Source organism: Micropterus dolomieu, linkage group LG19 (assembly GCF_021292245.1).
Source record: "Micropterus dolomieu isolate WLL.071019.BEF.003 ecotype Adirondacks linkage group LG19, ASM2129224v1, whole genome shotgun sequence".
NCBI lineage: Eukaryota > Metazoa > Chordata > Actinopteri > Centrarchiformes > Centrarchidae > Micropterus > Micropterus dolomieu.
Window position 1 is genome coordinate 29448123 of NC_060168.1, and position 15044 is coordinate 29463166.

At 39.4% G+C, this 15044-nt stretch overlaps 2 protein-coding genes across 2 annotated transcripts; both read left to right on the top strand.

Moving 5' to 3' along the window:
• The first annotated feature begins 1602 nt into the window (after window positions 1-1602).
• srp72 (signal recognition particle 72) lies at window positions 1603-12414 on the top strand. The gene is made up of 19 exons (XM_046029938.1): window positions 1603-1748; window positions 2262-2382; window positions 3119-3239; window positions 3686-3829; window positions 4114-4225; window positions 4309-4340; window positions 4761-4885; window positions 5107-5164; window positions 5796-5927; window positions 6053-6181; window positions 6450-6522; window positions 7357-7421; window positions 7595-7690; window positions 8176-8279; window positions 8697-8774; window positions 9103-9240; window positions 9372-9409; window positions 9616-9775; window positions 10893-12414. Exons 1-19 carry the CDS (start codon window positions 1649-1651, stop codon window positions 11071-11073), a joined length of 2007 nt encoding a protein of 668 aa, XP_045885894.1. The 5' UTR covers window positions 1603-1648; the 3' UTR covers window positions 11074-12414.
• A 649-nt stretch (window positions 12415-13063) lies between these two features.
• LOC123957262 (snRNA-activating protein complex subunit 1-like) lies at window positions 13064-14410 on the top strand. The gene has a single exon (XM_046029939.1). It carries the CDS (start codon window positions 13154-13156, stop codon window positions 14228-14230), a length of 1077 nt encoding a protein of 358 aa, XP_045885895.1. The 5' UTR covers window positions 13064-13153; the 3' UTR covers window positions 14231-14410.
• Window positions 14411-15044: the final 634 nt, after the last annotated feature.

Below are 15044 nucleotides of genomic sequence, written 5' to 3' on the forward strand. Positions count from 1 at the left end.
TAGATCTGCAAACAGATACAACAGGGTCTGCAGTTTAAATGCCTAAAACATCACATTGTTTGCATGTATATACAGTAAAGTTGTTTGTTATGTTGATGGAATGAGAATGGACTGGACAGGTTAGTTGCAGAAATGGGAGTTAGTTGGGAGACATTTATACCCAATCCAAAACAGAGAAGTAAGGAAACAAAACACAGAGATAAAGTAAAAATAAGCAGGGTGAGAAATGGGATAGTTGATTCAACCCCACCAAACATTGCACGAACATGTTTAAAAATGACATTGATCCTAACTGTACCTTCTGTGAGACTCATACAGAAACGGCATTACATTTATTTTGGCACTGTACTTAAGTAAAACATTTTTTTGGGGAACTTTGTACATTTATAAATGATTATAAATATTCAGGTTTCAGCTTTGTTCTGGCAGAATGTCTTCAGTAATTAAAAGCAACACTGTGACCATTATTTCATAATCAATTTTATGTTGTTTCTGGCAAAATTTCATGGACACAAATGTAATTTGACCAACATAAAAAACCCTATTTAGAATCCTTGAGAAAGAAATTGAACTTAATTTGAGAACAATCTGGGAGGCCTCAAAAGGGGAATACATTGAAATGACAGTTAGCATCAGTAGATAAAAACAGAGATTGAAGAAAAGATGGCAAAAGCAATGGGAGAACGAGAGGAAAGGAAGGTAGTTTTACAAAATTCAATGGAAAGTGGGAGAAATGTGCAAGAAGGAACAGGAGAGATTAGACATTCATATCAAGTCTTAGATTTGGACATACTTTATTCAAAATAGGTAAACATAATAATAATAATAATCTTTATTTGTAGAGCACTTTTCAAAAACAAGTTACAAAGTGCTTTAACAAGTGTAAAGACAATAATACCCAAGAGACAATAATACAAAAACAATACAAGATAATTTAGTAGCTAATTCTTAACATAACACATTTGTAACTACTGTGGGCAACAAGAGACGTTATGGTACACAGTTAGAAGTATGAGGGAAAAAGAAGGCAACTGATCCAAAACCTCAGAAAGGAAAAAATACACTTTGATTTAGTAGCTAATTCTTGCAGAGAACTCAAGAGATGAGTGCTATCGAATTGCTGTTCATTATCTTAGAGTAATCAACATGATTGAGAGGAAATGGGTGTTTTGTTTGGTTGTTGTTTTGTTTTTCTTTGTCTTGTGCTTTCTCGGTCTTGTGCGTTCTCATCCCACTCCTCTCTCTTTCTACCGCTTTTTAGCTGTGGAGTCTGGATCTGTGGTTGCGCCCAGCAGTCGCCTACTGCTACCATGTTCAGCTTGAGGTTTCTGCCTCTTAAAAGGAAGGTCTCAAATAAAAAGAGTGCTGCTACATATGAAAAGCGCAATGAGATAAGAGTTGTTCTTCTTATATACAGTCTATGAGTTGTTGTGAATTGGCTCTATTTAAATAAAATTTAATTGACTTTTGTTTTGTTATTTAGGACTAGTCATCCTGATCCACGCTCCATTGGCTACCATTTGGTGGCGGTAATGCACCAATTCGTTCTATGTCAAACTCCAATAAAATTTCATATAGAAGAAGAAGAAGTTAACCCGGATGTGTACATTTTATGCTTCCGCCCGTCCTGTGAGCCCATTCAGCGAAGATGGCGAGCGGAGGGGTCTCGGTGGCTTCGCTGTGGACTGAAGTGAACCGCTGCGGACAGAATGGAGACTACACGAGAGCCCTGAAAGCTCTGACTAAAAGTAGGAACGAGTGTCTGTCAGCGTTACTATCAAAGGGAACCGGAGTTTCTACCAGACAGCTGATAAACGGTCCTTTTCTTCGGGCTCCAGTTAGCGGAGGTCGCTTGCTAAGCTAGGGCCAGCTGTTAGCATGTGGCTAGGCTAACGAGAGTTAGACGGCTTCTTGTCTCTCAAACACCGATTTAGCTTTGTATACCAAACGTCTGATCATAACTATATGTTTAAGTTATATAGCTACAAATCCAGTTCACGTTTGTAGGTTTTATGTGAAGTAATAAAACACTGTTTTGCCCAAGAAGTGCGCAGTACGTTCCTGATCAGTGACGTGTCCCTAGCCTTACAGCTAACATAATCATGGTTTGCAGCTAATCAGCTTTTACCAGATCTGTAGAGACATTTACTGACTGTTTAATTCTTCTATGAATAATCCTGTTTTCAGTCGTTAGATTTTCCCTTTTAATCTGCATTACTAATGAAGATTTTGCAATGTGTGTGTGTCTCCTTTTGTCTCAGTTTTGCACGAAAACAGAGACGATGTGACAGCCCTTACCTGTAAAATAGTTTGCCTTGTTCAGAATGGCAGCTTCAAAGAGGCGCTGAATGTCATGAACATCCATTCAAAGGTGCTCGGCAGGTAATCAGCTAAGTGTGACTACTTTCCTTGTTCATAACTCTTATGTGTTGATGAGTAAATGCATTCTCAATAGTAGCACTGGCACAGTTATGTGGTTAATCAGTTAGTAATCAGACAGATGATCAATGAATATTTTTAATCAAGCCAAAATACTGAACAGTCTCCAGGTTCCAGCTTTAATGTTACTGTTTAAAGTAATTGTGAATAGAATATTTTTTGGGGTTTGGACTGTTTGACAGACACAACAAGACATTTTTTATTATTACCAAGTTCAGGTTAATTTGTAGAGCACAGCCTTGTACGAAAGCAATTCAAAGTACTTTATAGAGAGATAAAACAATAGAAAATAAGTTGTAATTTAGATACAGGCAAATCGCATGCATACAAACACAAACTGAACAACTTGAATTTTACTCTTAAAAGAACATGGTGTTTGCAAACTTGAAATCAGCTGAAATGCTGATCCATACTTTAGAAACACTAAGCACTATCTGATATTAATCAATAATGAAGTAGTTGCAGTCCCTTTTAATATGAAACCGTATTGTTGTTTGATGCTGTTATCAGTCCACCGGAGAACCAGGAGGATGGGTCAGAGGTCGAATGGGCCCCCGCCCTTGGCCATTTATAACTGGACAGAAATTTTGCAGTGCTTATTTCATGTTTTACACTTATAACTAACAAATTACTTTCTGCCTCCTCATTAAAATATTTTTTTATTTCTCCTCTTTCTCAGTGAGGTTGTGTTTGAGAAGGCGTACTGCGAGTACCGGCTTAACAGAGTGGAAAGTGCCCTGAAGACCATTGAAGGTGCTCCTGAACAAACAGACAAGCTGAAGGAGCTCTACGGTCAAGTGGTAAGGCTGTTTGGCCATGAAGAACATTATATTATTGCTTTGAATTTCTAGATTGTGTAGTTTTGAGAATTTTACTGGGAGAGACTGTGTTCTTGCCCACTACCTTGTTGATGTGGAGTGATGTGAAGTTGCTCATAAGATCTGTGATGTGACTGATATGAGCTCTTAAGCTGCTGTGTATTTTTGGCTTAAAGCTGCTTAATATTATGTGAACTATCTTCAAATCTAACCATGTAATATGACACAGTTTTTATAAAATAATGTATAAAGTAATGTGCACAGATCAGTGAAAATGTCTAATAGAAAACCAGTTTATTATTGGCCAGTGATGCGACAGGTGGACATTGATGAGTTTAATATTTCTCGGTCTATTCTGCAAGAAACATTTAGATTACGCATTTGAAGACTTCTTGCTGATTGAACCTGTCTCTCGTTTCATTGTCCAGTTGTACAGACTGGAGCGCTACGATGACTGCAAGTCTGTCTACACAGATCTGATCAGGAACTCCCAGGATGAGTACGAGGAAGAGAGGAAGACCAACCTCGCTGCTGTGGTGGCTTCAATGAGTCAGTGGGAGAAAGCGCCACTGGTAAGCACTCATCTACTATATCACCATTTTTTGACCATTGTGCACCGAATTTTGTTTATATGCTTTTGTGTGTTGTTGATCAGGTCTGAAAATGACTCTTGAGTGATGCTTATATTCAGCTTGTACTTCATATGGTTTAAGCTTGAATAAATACCACAGAGAAAGAGCTCAAAGTCAGATCATGCTCAGATTAAAGTTACTGGAACTGGATGTGTGGCGTCGTGCAAATTACTGTACACTTATTTTGTTATGTTTTATAAGATGTGTTATATTTTCTTTTGCAGGAAGATCTAGGTCTACCCGAGTCTACATATGAGCTGTGTTACAATGCTGCCTGCGCTCTGATTGGCCAAGGACAGCTTACGGAGGCCCTCAATAAACTACGACAAGCAGAGGGTCAGTCCCACTCTGTTCTGCCGCCTTTTGTTGCTATTTTATCCATTTTGAATTTGATATTAACTTGTTGTTTTCTTTCACAGATCTTTGCAGAGTCTCATTGGCAGATGATTCTGTGAGTGTTGCTTTGTTTGTCCAAAACATTAGCATCATTGATAAAATCTCATCCAGTTCGTTTGTAACATTTTCATCCATTAGTGATGACAATGTACGGATTTTAGAACTTGTGCTAAGCTTCGAAAAGGCACAAACAATTATGGAATGCATTAATTTTTATAGTTTTTTATCGGAGAGTGAAGCTGTGTTGTTAAATCTTGCTGAACATTAACCATAAGTTTAAATTCTCAGAAATAGTCTGGACAAAGATTGGGATTTAAAAAAATTTTGGTTCGCACTCAAATGTAGATGATGGACAAATATTGACAATATATTTTTAGTAAATGTACAACAATGTCCATGCTTGTCTTAATTCCCCCAACTGTTGGATTTCTACTTTTCCCAGGATATTCACTGTTGCTGATTTATCCCTTTTCAGGATATGACTGAGGAGGATATCGAGTCGGAGCTGGCCGTCATCCATTCTCAGATGGCGTTTGTCATTCAATTACAAGGTCGGACAGACGAGGCACTGCAGCTTTACAACCAGGTCATCAAGCTCAAGTGAGTGCATTTACTTTACTCCCATAAGCAGAGGAAAATAATGTAGTACAGGTTGAAATAAGGTTGTTATATTCTAGTTTGAATTTGTATTGTGATAGTACTAATATGTTCATTTGTGCCAGAAACAGTTTAACAGGCATTCCAAAGGCCATACACAAATTGTATTTGTGTCAACAGTGCAGATGTCAAATGGATTTTCCATTATATTCTCTTAATTGCAGGCCATCAGATGTGGGGCTGCTTGCTGTGACTGCCAATAATATCATTACAATAAACAAGGTACGTGTATGACGATCTCACCAAGTTAAATATTATATCATTAAAAGTGATCATTGTGATCTCACAGTAACTCGGTTCCCGCTGAGTAGGGATCGGTATCGTTTAAAATCTTAAGATACCAGCACCAAAACCAGTACCCTTAGTGATACCGATATCATTTGAGTACTTCATTCGATTGCCACCCGTTGAAGCCATAGCAGTTGAATGGTAGCTTATTATTTTTATTGTTGTTATGGACAAGCAAGGTGAAGCAAGGTTTTATTTTTCTTGTTTCAAATAACTGCTACATAAAAAGTATTGAGAAATTGTATCAGATCGCTCCTCATCCTAATTAGGTCATCCTCACTGGTAATATTAGCCTATAAGGGGAAAGACTACAGCTTGGGAGATATTTTATATTTGAATGACAGAGGAGGAGTAAAATAGTTTAGTGACCAAATTATTTTATTAACCATGGGCTGTATCAGTCCATACCATAAAGGTAGCGATACCCATCCCTACCGCTGAGCCCCTCTATGTCCAAAATACTGAATGTAGCACAGTGCAGACAATCTGTTTATGTCCACCCATAGATATAGAATATTTTGACTGGATTAAATGTTTTCATTGAAGATCTGTCTGTTTTTCATAGGACCAAAACGTGTTTGACTCAAAGAAAAAGGTGAAACTGACTAACGCTGAAGGTGTTGAATACAAGTTGGCAAAGAAGCAGCTGCAGGCCATTGACCTAAACAAAGCCCTCCTGGCCATGTACACTAACCAGGTACAGTTTCAGCTTAAAGAAGTTATGATTCATACGATGATGCGACAGTAATGGCTGATTTCCCAAAATGTAAGATTTCAGGACTGATCACAATTTGTTTGTGCATTGCTGTTTGCCGTCAACAGGCTGACCAGTGCAGGAAACTGTGCTCCAGTCTTCAGTCTCAGAATCCGGGTCACCCGCGGCCGGTCCTCATCCAGGTTGCTCAGCTGTGCAGGGAGAAGCAGCACAGCAGGGCCATAGAGCTGCTCCAGGTAAAAATGAGCAACACTGCTGGTTGTTTTCAGTCTGATTCACATCCTAAAAACAATGGAAATCCTCCTACTTTTCTTTCTGATTATGTAAAAGTCCTTGCATCCATAGCTGCAACAATTGAGCATATTTGGTCTGTTATCAGGAATCTATAAGATTATTTAGTTCTTATTTAGAGAAAAATTATGCCAGTAACTTTGACTGTTTTGTATGCATTCAGTCATTTGTATTTTCTTATGCCGTGCTCACTGACTATTCTTTGTTTTACAGCAATTCTCAGATCAGCATCCAGAGAGTGCATCTGGCATCAAACTGACAATGGCACAACTATATTTAATACAAGGTACTGGCATCTTTTTACACTGATTATGGTTCAGAAAGACCCTACTCTTAAGGCTCGTGCAGACTACACGGCTTTCAGCATTGGCCGATCGCCGCACTGTTCACACTACATAACTTGCCTTCTTGTGACGGGAGTCTTGAAGTCGTTGTGGCGTTCGCACTACGTGACTGATCGGAGACAGGGGGTCACACAGTACATGAGCTGACAACAACTGTGTCACCTGACGCTGGTCTCCAAACCACGTTTTGTCAAGAAAACACAGGTGAAATGTGGAACAGGAAGTGACGCAAACCTGCACACGAAACAGCTGTTGTTTGTTATTATAAAGATAGAAATTCTAAAGAGAGAAAATATGGGTGAAAGGATGGATTAGCACACTCAGGTAGCAGCGATCGTCTGAGCTACAGAGAGAGCTGTAGGTGAGTAAAAAGTGTTTTGTGGTGACAAAAGTAGCTGCCTGCTCTCATTGGCTGGATGTGGATGTCGGCCGACTTCTCCAGATATTTGGCATGCTAGATATCTGGTTGACATCAGCAATGTGCCAGTGATGTGTCGGGGAGCTGTTATGTTGTGTAGTTTACTCCCGATCACAGCGACAAATCGGGCTACAAATCGTGTAGTGTGAACTAGGCTTTACTTTACTTCTATTCTCGTAGGACAGGATATCTATTGAAAACGTTTCCTGTAGTTAAACACATGACTTCTTTTATTTAAGTTTGTTAATGGACAACCAAACTTTATTTTTATTTTTTACATTGTCACAGTGGCTACATTTGTGTTATACTATTTGTGGTGTATTTAAATGATAAAGAATTTGTTTTCTTTGGTCTTCAGGTCATGTAACAAAAGCTTGTGATGTTCTAAGGTCCATTGAAGAGTTCAAGCACAAATCAGGGATGGTAAGTCTGAAATAAAAACAATATTATACGAGTTTCCAGTATAATGATGGATTTGTGGCTGTTTTCTCTTTCCATGATGGATAGCTGGTTATAGAACCCTGGTAACTGTGTAAAGTCTCTGATTTTGCTTTAGTCAACTACCATTCACCTAAACTGTGTCATTGACTCCTCAGGTTTCAGCTCTGGTAACGATGTACTCCCATGAAGAAGACATTGACAGCGCTATTGACATTTTCAAACAAGCTATTGAGCACTACCAGTCTGAACAGGTTTGTGTCCGATGGGTTTGATCTCAAAAAAATCTGTCAAAAGGGATTCGTCCTGTGTCCAGTCAATAAAGACTTTAAGATTTACTGCCCAAAGTTCTTTGGAAGATGTTTCCTGGAGAAAGAACTCTGTGATGATTTTGTTTTTCCACTGTGTTTTGGAATAAGCAGAAAAAGAACTTGGTAGCTAACACAGGCAGCGATAGCCGCCTACAGAAACTCAGTTTATCAACAGCATATTCAGGGAACAACACACTCTCACCACAAACCACTGCATTTGATTGATAGGTAAACTGCAGGAAGTGCATTTCAGAAACATTACAGCACTAAGGGCTTTATAGATGTCCATAAAGTAAGCTAATCTTGCCAATCACCTCCTATAGTCAAGGCTGTGGGTAATACTTTCATCTGACAAGACACATGACCTAAATTCTGATATCTGAATACAGTTTCCACTGTGTAATCAGCCTGTTCTTCCTCCTCCACAGCCCGGATCTGCAGCACACTTGGCTCTTGTACGAGAAGCTGCCAATTTCAAACTGAAGTACGGACGGAAAAAAGAAGCGATTAGTGATCTGGAGCAGCTGTGGAAGTGAGTTAGAGCCCTGTAAAACACTCAAGACCAACATGTGTGGAGTATTTGTGGGAGAAAAATACACATAATTTGCTACTAAGAGGTTGTCTCACAGCTGCTGATTCTGCTTATTGTTTAGTCATCTCAAAGGTTTATCAAGTTCAACAGAAAAGTCACTACAATGTGCTTATAGAGCAGTAAAAACACAAATTATAATATGAGAAAAATAAACTCATTATGAAGCCAAGCATTTATTCATTTACATATTTTATGCAGTACATCTGTGAGTATATGTGCAAACTTTAACCTTTTAAATTTTTTGTTTTAGTCGTGTTTGTCAGGTGACGTCAGGACACTAATTTTTACCACATGAATTGTTGGAATTCCTTCTTTCACAACAATAACAAGCTTAATTTTCAATTATTTCTTAAACAGGCAAAACACCAACGACATCCACACATTGGCACAACTCATCTCGGCGTATTCTCTGGTGAACACGGATAAAGCCAAATCGTATCCTTTGACCAATTGAAATGGAAGACATGAGCTGTTGAGCTGACACAATTAGTTTTTTAGTAATTGGCAACTGTTTTGATACTCAATCATTTCAGGCATTTTTTCAAGCAAAAACACCAAACATTCAATGAATATGACATCTGACAGACTAAATGGATAATTGCTTGATTGTGAAAATAACTTAGATTTTTCCCTCGTGAAAATAATCGTTAGTTGCAGACCTAGAAGACTACACCATTGCTGTTCTTTATCCTCCTTGTATGATGTTAATTGCAGAGAATCAGGGATCGTCCCAAACAGTATTGTCCTTAGCATTCCTCTATAGCCTCAGCAAGCACCTACCATCCGCAGACACTATGGCCTTAAACGTGGATGTAGACGAGCTGGAGAACTCCCACGGAGCCACCTACGTCAGGAAAAAAGCTGCTAAGGTCATAGGAGAAAACCTTCCCAAAGAACAAGGGTAAACCTTTATCACTCTCTCCTCCATATGATTTCCTAAATTTAAAAACATGTTTTTGTGATGACAATATATCAAGGATGAGCTTGGGTGGCTACACTTTCACCTCCTTTGTGTCTGCATTGTCTTTACAGCCAAGGTGAGATCAAAAAGAAGAAGAAGAAAAAGAAAGGTATGCCATTAATCAAATTTTGTTTGTTGGACAGATTATTTTTAAAAGACGTTGTCAATTTGAGAAAAAAAATGGCGCTTGCTCTCATGTTTAAGAAACAGGGTTGTATTATGTAGATAGTTATTGACCACAGATCTGTCTCATTTATTTATTCACACTTTGCTGAGTGCTACCTATCTGTGATTCCTCTGGATCTTCCTTTTTAGGCAAACTGCCTAAGAACTGTGACCCTAAAGCGACCCCTGACCCTGAGAGGTGGATGCCCATGAAGGAGCGTTCCTACTACAGAGGCAAGAAGAAGGGAAAGAAGAAGGAGCAGATCGGAAAAGGCACACAGGGAGCAACTGCAGGAGCTTCAGCCGAGCTGTGAGTAAACTCCAGAATCACATGCATACGCACATAACCTGCGAGTAGAGTTGCCTGGGTGCACTTTCCTGTAATTGAAACCTAGTTATTAACTCCCTAATGGAGGAAAAGCACCTGAGATTGGTCCTTGTGTTCCCTGGCAATGAACCTCAGTGGACATGTTCAGCTACTGTGAAGTAGGAACAGCTTGTGTGTTGTTTTGGCCAAAGTAAAAATGATTCTCGGTCTCAGCCAAATTAGAACGCCACATGAGGAGTATCAGAAATGCTTGTGTGTTTTTTTTTGTTTGTTTGTTTTTATCTTTTATTTATTAATTTATCAATTTTATATATTCAGTATTAGTTTTTGTCGTTTGCTGACCTGTAAAGTGTGGACATAAACTGAAGTTGAAACAAAATAAGCAAATAGAAGAAGTAATTTTAGGCGTTATTCACAATCGTCAGACTGTCAAAAGATAAGATGTACATTATTGATCCCAAACTGGGGAAATTTACTTGTTACAGCAGCTCTAGACACAACACAACATATAAAGATATAGACTGAATAAAAATAGAATAGAAAAATACAATATATATTAGAAATAGAAAAATAAGGATAAGAGTTATATACATTATATACACCTAGAAGTACTATGTAGAAATATTATTGTACAGGACAAAATATATACAGAAGTATAGTAGAGGTAAACTATGAACTAAAAAAACATTGGAGAGAAAATAAAGAATTAAAGGGATAGTTTGACAAATAGGAAAATACACTTGTTAGCTTTCTTGCCCTAGAGATGGATGAGAAGATCAACACCACAGTCTGGTACATGCTGGTAGATGTTGCACAGCCAGCCTAGCTGTTTCCCCTCTTTATGCTAAACTAACTGCCCCCTATCTCCAGCTCCAGACTTAAAACAAGACACGAGAGAGGTATCAATCTTCTCATCTACCTCTCGACAAAAAAGCAAATATGTCCATTTCCCACAAACTGTAAAATGCTTGCAGGGCACAGATGGACACATGTACATGGTTTGCCATGAGAGGATTGTAGGTGCAAAGTGTCCCCAGAATTAACAAATATTGCTTTGAGGGCAATCTCTGATAGTATGTTGTCTCTTTCTCTATTCCAGGGATGCCAGTAAGACAGCCAGTAGCCCCCCTACCTCCCCCAGACCAGGGTCTGCATCTAGCTCATCTACAGCCCCCGCTAGCAACGTGGTCCCCCCACGACAGCAGAAACCCGCAGCCTCAGGGGCCACACGAAAGAAGGCACCACAGAAAAAGAAGAAGGGTGGCAAAGGCGGCTGGTAGTCGGAGGGAAGCAACGTGAGGCAGAGGAGCCATGGGCTGTGTGGCTGAGAAATCACCAAGAAATCAAAAGCTTTTTTTTTTTTTTTTAATGTTCAAGTTTAATTAGACTTTTTTCTTCTGGTCATTCATTTAAAAATGTGAAACCAAAAGCTCCCCTTTGCTCTTCTATGTCATTAATTTGTGGTGTTTTTTTTAGCACAGAAGAGAGAATTTCTAAAAGACAGTTCCACTGTAATTAACTTTGTGTTACACTGCAAAAGCAGATTGTTTCTTAGTTATTTTCACTTTTTTTTATTGTGACTTTTGGAGTTCACAGTAAAAGGAACAAAAATTTTTATTGTTCTATCATTATATGCTAAATTTACATTTCTATAATAAAATGTGATGATTTTTGGGTTGATTCAGCCAACTTTTATTCAGTGAAGTTTCAAATCAATCCTTAAAGGTGGGGTAGGCAATTTCAGCAAGTATCTCGTCACAGTCTGCTAGCTGTCCGTTCTGTGTGTGAGCTGACAAAAATCTGGTGTTTGTACACGGTCCTGGCTCTGTAAATGGGAAACAAAGAAAGTGGCTCGCACCGAACCACGCACCACTATTCCAGCCATTCCTGCCATGATTTGTGCGTCAGGTAAATTGCTTGTCCACGGACATTCAGCTTAATTTCTACTCTGCCAAGACCATGCTTTTTATTGTGATGTTGGCTATAGTAGCAGAAGAGTTGTATTGCTGTTTGGAGCTAGTGTTCTGGCTCTGGGAAAACGTCTTGTCCTTTCTCCACATTAGCTTCACAGCAGCAACTGTAGCGACAGTGGGCTAACCCACAACTTAGCGAACGTTAGTTACATTACTTGCTGTGTCGTCGTTCACTCTATATCATGCTGTTGGACATCGCATACCCCACCTTTAACACAATGTCCCTTCTGACATCAAGGACATTTTATGGGACCTTAATGTTTTCATTCAGGAAAACCCACAGATCAGTTCAAATGGCTAGTATAGTTTGATAAGCACACTGCTTTTGGAAGGTAACTTGAAGTTAAATTTTTGGGAGAATTGTCATTTTAATATGTCTTGGGGGTCTGAGGGTCACATGGTTTGGTATTTAGCAAACAGCCAGACATTGTGCTCTGACTGTTTGCCATATGTTCCTCTAAATTTCCCCTTTTCTTTCACTAAGCTGATGCAATGTAAAAAAATATTTATTTTTGAATCTGTGTTGGTCTACTTTCAAGCAAAATAACTTGGAAGTCTTGAATTTAATTTTGCATGTTTTAGAAAATGAGGAACTAGACCAAACAGACATCCCATTTTGTTAAGTCTCAATAAAACTCTTAACAGCAACACATGACCGTTGTGTTTCCTGTAAGGTTTTTATTTAATGCACTTGGATCTGTGGAGGATATTGGATTGATTGCATTCGCATTAGTTGATATTTAGTTTTTTAGAACTTAAATATACTGAAAATAATTAGGGGGGGCTCTACCTTTTGTTACCATACATCATCAAACCAAAAGTATCATTTGTATCATAATTGTCCTCCTGGGGCAAATTCTAGAGGCAACCAGATAACTACATTAGTCACATCATTTATTTTTTTCAGACCTCACAAGGGAAAGTATATTAGCCCTTCTAAACTCATATACAACAGACATTTTTAAGGATTAAAAACCAAAAAAGCCTGGGAACCACTTGGCTAATTTATACACTTATGTTATTGGTTGGTATTCAGTCAGTGTAGTGTGTGCAGCATAGTATCACTATTTTTTTTAAACATCAATTAGTTTTTTATGTAGTTGGAAGAAAACATTGCCCTAAAATTACAGATATGTAGGCTAACCCACCAAAACTCTGATTGTCCAAGTTAACAGCTCATTATTTTGAAAGCATTTGACTTGCATGGCAGCTGTGATGAGTTTCCTTGGTTAATCGCCACTAATAACTCCTCCCACCTGTGGGCGTGTTTATCCAGTAATTTGCCAATGACAGGCCTCACCTGCTTTGAATCTGTTTGGACCTTCAGACGTCTGAAAAGCATTTCAAGTGTTTCATTGTAATAAGAAGTTAATGTTTTGTGGACAGGATGCCTCGTGTGCAGCCTTTTTACTCTGAATTCTTCTACAGTCCTCTGACAGAAGATGTGGAGGAACTACTGGCTCGTTTCCAGCAGACTGACTCTGTCAGGTATGGGGAGTTTTCAGCCATTTGGAGGGAGATGAGCTTCTCCGATGTCTTTCTAGGTGTTACCCGTGTGGGTGAACTGAGGAGATTTTGCAGAATAACCTTGGCCACAGCCATGAAGTACTTCCTGCCTCCATACAACTACCAGATTCGAGTAGGAGGCTTGTATTTGATGTTTGGTTTTTACCACACACAACTTGCCAGACCACCTGTGCAAATTAGACTCTGTCTGAGGGACTATGCTCAAGTACAGAAGTTTCTCAAGGACTCTGTGGAAGCTGGACATCAAGATGTTGTTTACATATATCAAAAACTTGTTGCAGACAAAGCCATACACTACACCGCCATGCCACATTTTCTTACCTTCCAAAAGCAGAGGAAACAAAAGGAGGAACCTGTGTGTGCAGAGTTTCTTGGGAGGACCACAGCCATCCAGGAGCTCCTCTCTGGAGACAGCGTGGAGGAGTTGACCAACATCCAGAGCCACTATGAGAAGCTGAAGGAGGCCACAATGGAGGTTAGGTGCAAGGTCACCATGTCCCATCGAGACTTAGCCGCCCGCCTGAAAGACAGCATGTCAGAGTTCATCAGCTGGCAGGAGAAGACTTTCTCACAGGATAACAAAGACAATAACTCCGGTGATGATGCGGAGGAGGCAGCTGAGGCAGAGTCCAGCCGCAGCAGGGCCAGGCTCGTGTCCTCCATCAAGCAGAAGAGCTACAGCAACTTCCAGGTGGCGTCCAAGTCCAGAAGGCACCGACAAGTCGAGACGGTGGACTCCTCCAGCTCAGGGACAGAGCAGGTCCAGGAGGCAGCTCTGCAGCGAAAGAGGCCTCCCTCGCTGCGGGCTCGGACCTGGAAGAGTCTCAGGGTGATGCCGGAGGAGAACAAGCTCCAGGCCTGGCTCTTGAGTGCTCCTGAGCAGCGGGAGAAGGTGCCGGTGAAGAGGACCAATCAGTTACCACCTTTCAAGCCGTGATTGGAGGGGAGGAAGGAGGACTTTCAGCTCCACAAAGAAGTTCTCTTCTGTTCTTTGTTTTTCTTCTAGGTTAAACCACTTCATTTGATTTGAGTTGATTTTTTTTACTAATTGTGTTTTGTTCAGTTACTACAAAAATTATACTGGAACATTTGTTAATAAATGCATTTCATAATTGTCTCACCTTCTTGTTTATGGACTTAACTTAAAAGATTATTGCAAACCTCACAACTATTAACTCACTACTAAATACCATCATGAGTGAGTTTTAAGGCCTTTATGATCTTCTTCTAAGAATATTTAATGAGATTTAAAAAATGACAAGTAGAGGGGGAATAAAGAAGTACAATTAATTAATGAACACCACTGTAACTCACTAACATACTGTAGGAATAAACCAGTAATTAAAAATAAATCTGATAAATTACATAAGGTCTAGTCCCACAGAGAAGCCAAGCATTCTCTTTTATTACAGAAATTTATATAATTAATGATATACAGATAAAGAGGAATGTAACAGTCAAAATAATAAACATGAAGACATGACAACATAGTTAATTGTTAACATTGCCAGGGGTCTTACACTAGTCTTATGTTAAACTAAACTGTTGTGTTATTTTTCTTTGTGGTTTTATTTAAACAACTGAATCACAAAAGCAGTCATATGTTGTTTTATGCTCAAAATAAAAATGTCCATCCATCCATCCATTGTCAACCGCTAATCCTGCGTACAGGGTCGTGGGGGGCTGGAGCCAATCCCAGCTGACATTGGGAGAAAGGCGGGGTACACCCTGGACAGGTCACGAGTCCATCG

Bases quoted from the DNA above. Each gene is read 5' to 3' on its own strand.
- srp72 (XM_046029938.1), top strand. From the start codon at position 1,649: ATGGCGAGCGGAGGGGTCTCGGTGGCTTCGCTGTGGACTGAAGTGAAC. The intron at 7,691-8,175 runs GTTTGTGTCCGA...CCTCCTCCACAG, and splicing joins AGCACTACCAGTCTGAACAG to CCCGGATCTGCAGCACACTT. The intron at 9,776-10,892 runs GTGAGTAAACTC...TCTCTATTCCAG, and splicing joins GCAGGAGCTTCAGCCGAGCT to GGATGCCAGTAAGACAGCCA.
- LOC123957262 (XM_046029939.1), top strand. From the start codon at position 13,154: ATGCCTCGTGTGCAGCCTTTTTACTCTGAATTCTTCTACAGTCCTCTG.